The sequence below is a fragment of the Hyperolius riggenbachi genome, chromosome 8 (genome assembly GCF_040937935.1).
Source record: "Hyperolius riggenbachi isolate aHypRig1 chromosome 8, aHypRig1.pri, whole genome shotgun sequence".
Lineage (NCBI taxonomy): Eukaryota > Metazoa > Chordata > Amphibia > Anura > Hyperoliidae > Hyperolius > Hyperolius riggenbachi.
In genome coordinates this window covers 276680979-276692666 of record NC_090653.1, presented here as the reverse complement: position 1 = coordinate 276692666, position 11688 = coordinate 276680979, and the positions used below count along the sequence as shown (strand labels likewise).

The window sequence follows — 11688 nt, the reverse complement described above, 5'->3', positions numbered from 1 at the left end:
GCGAACGCGCGGCGGAGCGATAATTGCCGCGATTTTGCTATGCAGTGCATAGCATAGCAAAATCGCGGCCGCGAACGTCGGGGAATCGCCGGTAATTGCGATTCAGCAATCGCTAGCGTTCAGCGTGAACGCTAGCGATTGCTAGTGGAAAAGGGCCCTTACACAGTCACTCACTCTTATCATCCGTACCCTTATCACCTCTTCACAGCAGGCGGTATTCTCTGTGTCATTGCCGCCTGCTCTAAACGGTATGAATTGACATTTACTGACGTGTTGGTGTTCACCACACAAGGCGGTAATTTGCCGCACTGCTCGGTAATTTCAGCTTTTCATGCGGCAACAGCTTTTATGAATTGACATTTTACTAAGTGCTCGGTAAATCAGCTGTTTTCTGCATTACCGCATGTGGTAATGCTTTATGAATCGAGGCCTATGAGATTTTCTAGCAGATTTACTGTCCGATCGATTATTTCCAATCAATTTCTAATAAATAGAAGTAAACAGAAAACAGCCGGATGTTGGAAATGATCAATCTGACATCAAATCTGCCAGAAAATCTCATAGTGTGTACCCAGCATTAGGGGACAATGAGGCAGATTCACTAAATGTAACGCGCGGTTCAGTCATCGTAGTCACTGGTCTCTAGTGAATGGACAGGTTGCATTCTCGGTGATGTCACTGGTCTCTGATGAATGGATAGGCTGCATTCTCAGTGATGTCATTGGTCTCTGATGGACGGATAGGCTGCATTCTCAGTGATGTCACTGGTCTCTGATGGACGGATAGGCTGCATTCTCAGTGATGTCACTGGTCTCTAGTGAATGGACAGGTTGCATTCTCGGTGATGTCACTGGTCTCTGATGGACGGATAGGCTGCATTCTCGGTGATGTCACTGGTCTCTAGTGAATGGACAGGTTGCATTCTCGGTGATGTCACTGGTCTCTGATGGACGGATAGGCTGCATTCTCGGTGATGTCACTGGTCTCTAGTGAATGGACAGGTTGCATTCTCGGAGATGTCACTGGTCTCTGATGGACGGATAGGCTGCATTCTCGGTGATGTCACTGGTCTCTGATGGACGGATGGGCTGCATTCTCAGTGATGCCACTGGTCTCTAGTGAATGGATAGGCTGCATTCTCAGTGATGTCACTGGTCTCTAGTTAATGGATAGGCTGCATTCTCAGTGATGTCACTGGTCTCTGATGGACGGATAGGCTGCATTCTCGGTGATGTCACTGGTCTCTGATGGACGGATGGGCTGCATTCTCAGTGATGCCACTGGTCTCTAGTGAATGGACAGGCTGCATTCTCAGTGATGTCACTGGTCTCTAGTGAGTGGATAGGCTGCATTCTCAGTGATGTCACTGGTCTCTAGTGAATGGATAGGCTGCATTCTCAGTGATGCCACTGGTCTCTAGTGAAGGGATAGGCTGCATTCTCAGTGATGTCACTGGTCTCTGATGGACGGATGGGCTGCATTCTCAGTGATGCCACTGGTCTCTAGTGAATGGACAGGCTGCATTCTCAGTGATGTCACTGGTCTCTAGTGAATGGATAGGCTGCATTCTCAGAGATGTCCTCTAGTGAATGGATAGGCTGCATTCTCAGTGCTGTCACTGGTCTCTAGTGAAGGGATAGGCTGCATTCTCAGTGATGTCACTGGTCTCTAGTGAATGGACAGGCTGCATTCTCAGTGATGTCACTGGTCTCTAGTGAAGGGATAGGCTGCATTCTCAGTGATGTCACTGGTCTCTAGTGAATGGATAGGCTGCATTCTCAGTGATATCACTGGTCTCTAGTGAATGGATAGGCTGCATTCTCAGTGATGTCCTCTAGTGAATGGATAGGCTGCATTCTCAGTGATGTCACTGGTCTCTAGTGAAGGGATAGGCTGCATTCTCAGTGCTGTCACTGGTCTCTAGTGAAGGGATAGGCTGCATTCTCAGTGATGTCACCGCACTCTAGTGAAGGGATAGGCTGCATTCTCAGTGATATCACTGGTCTCTAGTGAATGGACAGGCTGCATTCTCAGTGATGTCACTGGTCTCTAGTGAAGGGATAGGCTGCATTCTCAGTGATGTCACTGGTCTCTAGTGAATGGATAGGCTGCATTCTCAGTGATATCACTGGTCTCTAGTGAATGGATAGGCTGCATTCTCAGTGATGTCCTCTAGTGAATGGATAAGCTGCATTCTCAGTGATGTCACTGGTCTCTAGTGAAGGGATAGGCTGCATTCTCAGTGCTGTCACTGGTCTCTAGTGAAGGGATAGGCTGCATTCTCAGTGATGTCACCGCACTCTAGTGAAGGGATAGGCTGCATTCTCAGTGATGTCACTGGTCTCTAGTGAATGGACAGGCTGCATTCTCAGTGATGTCACTGGTCTCTAGTGAATGGATAGGCTGCATTCTTAGTAATGCTGCTGCTTTAGTTAGCGTTTTGCCTGCTTTCTCAGTCTGATCTTGTCCACAGTCTCCAGTTTCAAGCCAGTTCTGTTGCCAGCTTTGCTGGAAGGCAATCCCATGTCAGCCCTGTAATGACCTGACCTGCACAAGTTGCTCCAACCATCTGTCAGATATATGAACTTGACTGATTATAGCTTAGATGACCTGTTCCTCTGAAGATAGCTCAGTCTTCAAACATATGAGTTGCATGGCCCAGGGGGGTTTCCAGGCTACGAGGGGTTAAGCCATTAAAGGCCAACTTAGCCAAGAGGTTCCAAGTCTGACAAGTGATACCTTGTGTCCTGTGCAAATTCTCACTGCTCTGTCTCCCTAACACCCTCTGCCAATAAACTACCACCTTTTGAATAACAATTTGGCATTTTCAAAGGGGGCTTATGGTAGGTGGGGAGGGAACATTCATGTGGTGGAGACTGCACATCACTGCCCTCTATCTGACTAAAGAAGTAGTGCAGTCCTTCTCCAACACTTGTACACCTCAAAACCTGAAACAAACAAAAAATAATTAATAAATATAACATTAGTAGCAAAGAAAACAGTCTCATCATTTTATTTTCAGTTTTTATAGATTTTGTTATACAATTATAATATTGCATCATACTGTCACAGTTGAAGTTTTAAATCCACACTCTGTCTTTCTTTTAGGGCTTGTTCACACTGCTGGCGTTTTCGGCTTTTTTTCGGCCTTTTTTCGGCCACCTGCGGTTTTTAAACCCCCCCCCCCCGACCGTGTGGCCAATGAATGTCTATGAGGAGGGTCATATCAGCGCGGGTCGTGCGCGGTGCGGCTAGGAAATCGGTGCGTGTTCCATTTTTGAGGAGATTCCGCCTCAATGGAAAGTATAAAAGAAACGCAAAACGCTCACAAATCTGCTTGGTGCAGCGATTGCGTTCACGTTTTTAAGAATAAATACATTGTATTTATTTTCCGGATCAAAGAGTTCACTTCCTGACTTGCGTCACAGAGTGAAATACAAAACCGCTCGGGAAAAGCGCTTAGAAACCCGCTAAGTACAAAAACGAATTGCCCACCCAATCGGTAAAAATCGGTAAAAAAAAAAAGACGCCTCAACAACAGCCCACCGCGGACGGACAGCGAGCCGAACGCAATGTGAAGAAGGCCTTAAAGGGAACCTAAAGCGAGGAAAATTATTTAAAATAAACACATGACGTAGCTGCAAATGAATATTACATACTAACCTCACCGCCAGTTCCTCTCAGAAGCTCATCATTTTCTTGTTACAGTCATCCCTTCCCGTTCTGACAATATTTTGTCAGAACTGAAATATACCAGTTTCTGTCAGTTATATGTCAGCAGCTGTCAGTTACAACTGAGTGTGCAAGGTAATGTCCATGTTTCCCTATGCCTGTGCCCTTGCAGCCACTCACTAATCCTCTGGTCCCCCGCTGCCAGCTAGCTCTGCTTCTACCAGCCCCCTGCAGCAGTCCTGTGCCCTCGCAGCCACTCACTAATCCTCTGGTCCCCCGCTGCCAGCTAGCTCTGCTTCTACCAGCCCCCTGCAGCAGTCCTGTGCCCTTGCAGCCACTCACTAATCCTCTGGTCCCCCGCTGCCAGCTAGTTTCGTTTTTGCCGATAGGCCCGTAAGGACTGGCCACGCGTAGCTTTTTTCCGCCATTCCCGACTGTAATTAGCGCCATTGCGGGCCGCAACGCATACAAAAATGCACGTTGCCGCATTACCTACGCATAGATATATGCAATAGCGCTAATTACAGTCGGGAATGCACAAAAAAACTATGCGTGGCCAGTCATGACGGGCCTATCGACAAAAACGAAACTAGCTGGCAAACTGTGAAGGAAGTGAAAGGTGCAGCCAGTGGAGGAAGTGACAGAGAGGCGCAAACTGTGAAGGAAGTGACAGGCGCAGCCAGTGGAGGAAGTGACAGAGGCGTGACCAGTGGAGGAAGCGTCAAAGGCGTGGCCAGTAGAGGAAGTGACAGAGGAGCAGCCAGTGAAGGAAGTGACAGGCGCAGCCAGTGAAGAGGGGTGCAGCCAGTGAAGGAACTGACAGAGGAGCAGTCAGTGGGCGGAGTGACAGAGAGGCGCAGCCAATGAAGGAAGTGACAGAGGCGCGGCCAGTGGAGGAAGTGACAGAGGAGTAGCCAGTGAAGGAAGTGACAGAGAGGCGCAAACTGTGAAGGAATTGACAGGCGCAGCCAGTGGAGGAAGTGACAGAGGCGTGACCAGTAGAGGAAGCGGCAAAGGCGTGGCCAGTGGAGGAAGTGACAGAGGAGCAGCCAGTGGGTAGAGCGACAGAGAGGCAAAGCCAGTGAAGAGAGTGAAGAGAGGTGCAGCCAGTGAAGGAACTGACAGAGGGAGCAGTAAGTGGGCGGAGTGACAGAGAGGCGCAGCCAATAAAGGAAGTGACAGAGGCGCGGCCAGTGGAGGAAGTGAAAGAGGAGCAGCCAGTGCTGTACTTACATTAGTCTATGGCAGCGCCCAAGTCAGGCAAATCAGGTGTAGAGATGATCTGTGGCTGTGGTCCTTGGGCTCATCTGAAATGGTGGTGGGCCACTCAGGTCCTCTAAACTGGCCTCCCTAGCGGTACTGACAGATTATCCGTCCATACAAAACATGCTGTGAACAGTATAAACGTGCATACACATCAATACTCTCCTGCACTGTATACTAGACCCTTGCTTGACACATTTTGGCAAGTTACAGGGAAAAAAAAGTTATAAAAATTAATTTTATCACTTTTTGCACAGAAATCCTGGGGAAATTGAACGCCAGGGAGGTTAACTCTATATATGCTGCCTTGTAGTTCCTCTAGGCATGGCGTATACAGAGAATGCTGAGCCTTGTAGTTCCTATAGGTAGGGGGTACACAGGGCATGCTAAGCCATGTAGTCCTCCTAGGCATGGAGTATGACTTCCATGCTGCAGGGCATGTTGAGCCTTGTAGCTCCTTTAGAGGTCACTCCTCCATTCTACAGGGCATGCTGAGCCTTGTAGTTACCCTTGGCATAGTATACAGGGCATGCTGAACCTTGTAGTTCCTATAGGTAGGGAGTTTACAGGGCATGTTGAGCCATGTAGTTACCCTTGGCATAGAGTATACAGGGCATGCTGAGCCATGTAGTTACCCTTGGCATAGAGTATACAGGGCATGCTGAGCCATGTAGTTACCCTGGCATAGAGTATACAGGGCATGCTGAGCCTTCTAGTTACCCTTGGCATAGAGTATACAGGGCATGCTGAGCCTTGTAGTTACCCTTGGCATAGAGTACCGTATACAGGGCATGCTGAGCCATGTAGTTACCCTTGGCATAGAGTATACAGGGCATGCTGAGCCTTATAGTTACCCTTGGCATAGAGTATACAGGGCATGCTGAGCCTTGTAGTTCCGCTAGGTATGGAGTATACAGGGCATGCTGAGCCTTGTAGTTCCGCTAGGTATGGAGTATACAGGGTATGCTGAACCTTGTAGTTCCTATAGGTAGAGAGTATACAGGGCATGCTGAGCCTTGTAGTTCCTATAGGTAGAGAGTATACAGGGCATGCTGAGCCTTGTAGTTCCGCTAGGTAGAGAGTATACAGGGCATGCTGAGCCTTGTAGTTCCGCTAGGTATGGAGTATACAGGGCATGCTGAGCCTTGTAGTTCCTATAGGTAGAGAGTATACAGGGCATGCTGAGCCTTGTAGTTCCTATAGGTAGAGAGTATACAGGGCATGCTGAGCCTTGTAGTTCCGCTAGGTATGGAGTATACAGGGCATGCTGAGCCTTGTAGTTCCTATAGGTATGGAGTATACAGGGCATGCTGAACCTTGTAGTTCCTATAGGTATGGAGTATACAGGGCATGCTGAACCTTGTAGTTCCTATAGGTATGGAGTATACAGGGCATGCTGAACCTTGTAGTTCCTATAGGTATGGAGTATACAGGGCATGCTGAGCCTTGTAGTTCCTATAGGTATGGAGTATACAGGGCATGCTGAGCCTTGTAGTTCCTATAGGTATGGAGTATACAGGGCATGCTGAGCCATGTAGTTCCTATAGGTATGGAGTATACAGGGCATGCTGAGCCTTGTAGTTACCCTTGGCATAGTATACAGGGTATGCTGAACCTTGTAGTTCCTATAGGTAGAGAGTATACAGGGCATGCTGAGCCTTGTGGTTACCCTTGGCATAGAGTATACAGGGCATGCTGATCCTTGTAGTTCCTATAGGTAAGGGGGTATACAGGGCATGCTGAGCCTTGTGGTTTTCCTAGGCATGAAGTATGGCACGCACAGCTCCTATGCTTTGGGTCACACTTACATTATGAGCCTTGCAGTTCCTCTAGAGGTCACACCTCCATTCTACAGGGAATGAATGCTGAGCCTTGTAGTTCCCCTGGGTATTGGAGTATACAGGACATGCTCAGCCTTGTAGTTCCTCTAGGTTGGAGTTTACAGGGCACGCTGACCCATGTAGTTCCCCTAGACATGGAGTATGACTTCCATGCTGCAGGGCATGCTGGGCCTTGTGGTTCCCGTAGAGAGGCACCAGGCTGCTGACGCTGATATGTCAGGCTCCCAGAGATACCAGGACCCCAGCAGGAGGGGGCAGAGGGACCCCTTTCTCCTCGTTCTTTCAGACAGTGCGTGAGAACTTTTGTCACTCTCCCTAAACTCAAACTTCCAGGCCACGCCCAGATTCTCAACGTTCCAGCGCGCGGGGAGGGCTGTGGGGCCGGCCCCACGTGGGCTTCCAGCCAATGGGCGCGCAGGACGGCGGGGCATTGTAATGCAAATCAGCGCTCTACCTAAAAGGGGCCGCGCTGACTGTCGCAGAGCGGAGTGTGAGTGTGTGAGCGGCCCATGCAGCGCCTGGAGGGCACCGCCGAGCCCTGGACCCCTCTGCACAGCTGCTGAGCGAAGCCCCGGGACCCCCCTGCACGGCTGCTGAGCCCCGGGACCCCCGCCTGCTGATCAGCACCCCCTGCACGGCTGCTGAGCCCCGGGACCCCCGCCTGCTGATCAGCACCCGACCCTACCAGCTCTGGATCCTCTCCTGGAGGTGCTGGCCCAAACTGGGATTACTGAGAGGTCCCATCCCCCCCGACCACCTCCTGCATCCAGCTGTGGAACATTTCTGGAGGGAGTTACAAAGCAGCCCGGGGGTTGTTGGATCTAAAGCACCTATAAGATTGACCAACAAGTTATTCTCCTCCAGAGCCTGCAACTAACACCACCTAGTGATCCTCGGATCATCTGCACCCACAGCCAGCAAGAGCACAAACTGGGGCAGAGACTTCCTCCACCAGGAATATCTTCTGCAGAGGTCTTCTTCTTCCCTTGGAACAACTTCTGTAGAGATCTGGGCCTTCAGGAACAACTGCTGCAGAGATCTGGGTCATCAGGAACAACTCCTGGAGAGATCTGGGCCACCAAGATCGACTTGAGAAGATACCAGGGCATCAGAACCTGTTTGATAAGAGATCTGAGCCACCAAGACCGACTTCTGCAGAACCCATTTCTCCAGGGTACTTGGCCACCAGGACCACCTACTGCAGAGATTTTGGCTTCCAGGACCAGATTGATCTACTTGTCTTTTTTTTTTAATTATTATTTTTTGTTTGTTTTCTATTTCTGCTGCAAGGAGTGCAAAACTTCTTCCCACCTGGATCCCTTGCAGCCATGAGCCAGACCGAAGTGTCCACCTGCTCCATCCCTCACACCCAACGGGTGTTTCAGGAAGCTGTAAGGAAAGGTAACACCAAGGAACTCCATTCCCTTCTCCAAAACATGACCAACTGTGAGTTTAACGTCAACTCCTTTGGGCCTGAGGGCCAGACAGCCTTGCACCAGTCGGTGATCGATGGCAACCTGGAACTGGTAAAACTGCTGGTGAAATTTGGAGCTGACATCAGACTGGCCAACAGGGACGGTTGGAGTGCCCTGCACATAGCAGCCTATGGTGGACACCAAGACATTGTCCTTTATCTCATCACCAAGGCCAAGTATTCGTCCAGCAGTCGGTAACTGCCTGCAAAGACATTCCATAGGCTTCCTGTTTTCTGGGGGTTCAAATCATTTTTCGTTGTATGTCTTTTTTTTTTTTTTTCTAATTTAAGAGGCTTCGCTGCTTAAAATTTCCAAGCAAGACTGGTGATTTTGGAGGGCCTAATCCCCCAGTTTATATTTTCATTGGATCCCTTACAACTGTTGGTTACTAAAATCATTGCAACTTTAGATCTTCCTTAAAGTCTTTGTTGAAAAGGGTTATTTTTCCATGTCGATATGAAACTTTGATTTTCTTTCTTAGGTACAGTTTTATTTTTTTATTTTCCATGGAACGTGACTCCTGCCTCTTATATGTGTGTATGTCTCTTTTTTTATTTTCTATTTGTCATGATAAAGCTGCTCTATGGTCTCCAGGTTTATTTAGGAAGTTTGGGGCCCACAAAGAAACATTGTAATTGTAATACTCTTATTTTTAAAATGTCCTCTTTTCATTTTTTTTTCATCTACCTCGACCTTTAAGCACAGTATTTCAGAGACAAAAAAACAAAAGAAAAACAGCACCAGATACTGTATGCTGCACTTGTATGTGTTCAATATTTGTATCCCAGTTTATTTCCTACACAAAATTATCTTCAGTCCTCCTACTGTCCCACTCCTTCAAAGATATTCAACATTTCAACAGATCATATATATATTTTTTTATATAACAAAGTAAATTTCCCATTGAAGGATTTAGTTCAGAGAAGTCGACTTCTGGCCCTTAAAGTTATTGACCCTTCTGAATTAAAAGAAGGCCCAATTTTTTTTTGTAACAATTAACTTACCTAGAGTTTTATGTTCTTAAAGAAAATTGTAAAATGCATTTTGATAGATGATACGATCTAACCTGTTTTTAAGCAAGAGTGAAGGACTTTAAGGAGATGCTGTCAAATGTACAATTTCAGTTACAATTGCACACTGTTTTGCACAGACGAGGAGTAAGGGCACCACCTGCTGTAGGCAAATAGAGTTGCAGCTTTAAATTTTTTTTTTTTTTGACCTGTTGACTACTGAGTTTCTCTTGGATGTTTGGAGACCACTAGCATTGTGGATTTAAAGTGCATTTTGAGGAAGTGATAAAAGCAACAGGAATGTTTGTTTGACATGTCTGTTTAGGATCAGACAAGCGCTGCTGTAAGGGGGGTTACCCCAAGAGCGAGAGGAATTACTCAAAATGCAGATCAGCTTGGATACATATGAATGTGTCTTTTATTTTGTCACCCTCTTCTAATGACACAAATATGGATGGTCACCCTATATCCATTCCCCTAAAAAAAATAATCATATTTTTGTATTTAGCAAAATAAATATTCTAACGTTAAAAAAAAAATCCTGAAAATTGTAGAACTATTGGCTGCCATTTTTATATTCTTTATTGGAGGTGATTGACATGCAGTGAGAAGTTTAGTGTATTTTTTTTTAACTGATACATATAACACAAATTAAAGCCAAATGTTAAACTGGATTAAAAAAAAATCAGATAGTTTGCTGTCAGAATTATCCCCCAAAACAAATAGGTGACTTAAGAATTTTTTTTATTAATTTCCACATTAGTATGATTCGACCTGTACTCAGCAGAAGCATGTTAAAGTCAACTTTTTGGTTGGTGCATGCATCAGATAAAAAGAAGCAAAAAATCTCACCTGCTGTGTTTTTGCACTGTATACTGGTCTGTTTTGCATGCGGATTAGCCTTTTTATGATCATAGGATTTCTGGTTCATGTGAGTCTCTGAACTTTGGCGTTGTATCATTAGTAAAATTCACTTTATACAACTAACAGTCTCTTTGGAGCAGGCGATTGTTTGCCGTCTAGGTGGACAGTGCTGCGTTAGACTTTACCCAAAACCTGCAGCCACATAAACCACGTAATCCATGCTCTTTAACAAGGTCTCTTTAAGCATCTTGTGGTTTGTAGAAAAAAAAAATAAGAGAGAGAGCAAAAAGTCGAGGTGTAAACTTTTTTTTTTTTGTAAGAAAAAAAAAGTCTAGTTATGCTGAATTTTCAGCATTTTTTTCCTTTTTATTTAATTGGTCTACATTGTTAGGCTGGCGTATTACTTGGCACTGAATTTTCATTCTGTGCCTTTTGTTTTTTAGGGGGGGGCTGGGTGGGGGGAGGGGTGCTAAAAGAAGGAAAAAAAATCACAAAACAAATATAATGGGCTTGTGGGCAAAAGGGATAGTGTGTATAAAAATGGAAAAAATACAGCTTGTTGCACATTTTAAGTGGATCTGCCACAAATAATGTCATAATATTTATGATATAAGTACTCCTATGTTCATCCCAAGGTGCTTTTTATTTTTTTTTATTTTCCTCCCCTTTCCATGTACATTTTAGGCTTCTAACCATAAAAGGGATATTCAGTTTATTTTTTTAAGGAGTTGAACTTTATTTGTAATCTTTTTCTGACTGTGAAACTTTTTATTTTTATTATAAAGTTTTATCCATCCCTTCTTTTTTTTTTTTTAATGCTTCTATCAACCCGCAGTTCTTTTCTGTGGCTGGATTTAAAATATTCTGTGGCTACCATATGTTCATGAATTCAGCTTCTGTCCTGCCCCCCCCCCCCTCCCCTCCCTCCTTCAGTCTCATGATATGACCCTGCATGCCACCACTAGACCAGCTCTATGCTTGGAGGAGCAGGTGCACTGGCTGACTTATGAATAGTCTGTCCCATTTCACTGTCTTTTTTTTTTTTTGTATTGTTACGCAAACTCCAACCCCCCACTTTTTACCCTCTCACTCTCTCTCCCTCCCCCTCCTTTTTAAATCCTTGGGGTGAACAGGATGGTGTGGCTGTAATCTGCTCCAGAAAGGAGTTTTGTTTGTGATCATTTGTGTTCTAGATATGGAAACTTTTTTTAATTATGTTAATTAAAGTTATAGGCTTATATTGAAGCTGTGTTTGAGGTCGCCATGTTGTAACTGGATGAAGTCTGTAAAATACAGCATACTTGGAGTGTATAATATGACCTGTAGCCTCTTAAAGAATTTTTATAAAAAAGAAAAATACAAAAAAAAAATTCTGGATGTTTTTTTTCCCACTTTCCAAAATTAAAAAACAAAACAAATTCTGCTAAAAAAACAACAACAAAAAAAACCCCGTAATGGCACTCATGGATGACAATAAAAATGTGTCGGCGTTAGATAAAATAACGAATACCGTGGGGAACAATATTTACTTTCACAAAACTAACTTTCTGTCCAGGATGCCGT

At 45.6% G+C, this 11688-nt stretch overlaps 1 protein-coding gene across 1 annotated transcript; it reads left to right on the top strand.

Annotated features, from left to right (window-relative positions):
- Positions 1–7270: 7270 nt before the first annotated feature.
- Positions 7271–10538, top strand: NRARP (NOTCH regulated ankyrin repeat protein). Its single transcript, XM_068248967.1, has one exon. It carries the CDS (start codon positions 8105–8107, stop codon positions 8447–8449), a length of 345 nt encoding a protein of 114 aa, XP_068105068.1. The 5' UTR covers positions 7271–8104; the 3' UTR covers positions 8450–10538.
- Positions 10539–11688: the final 1150 nt, after the last annotated feature.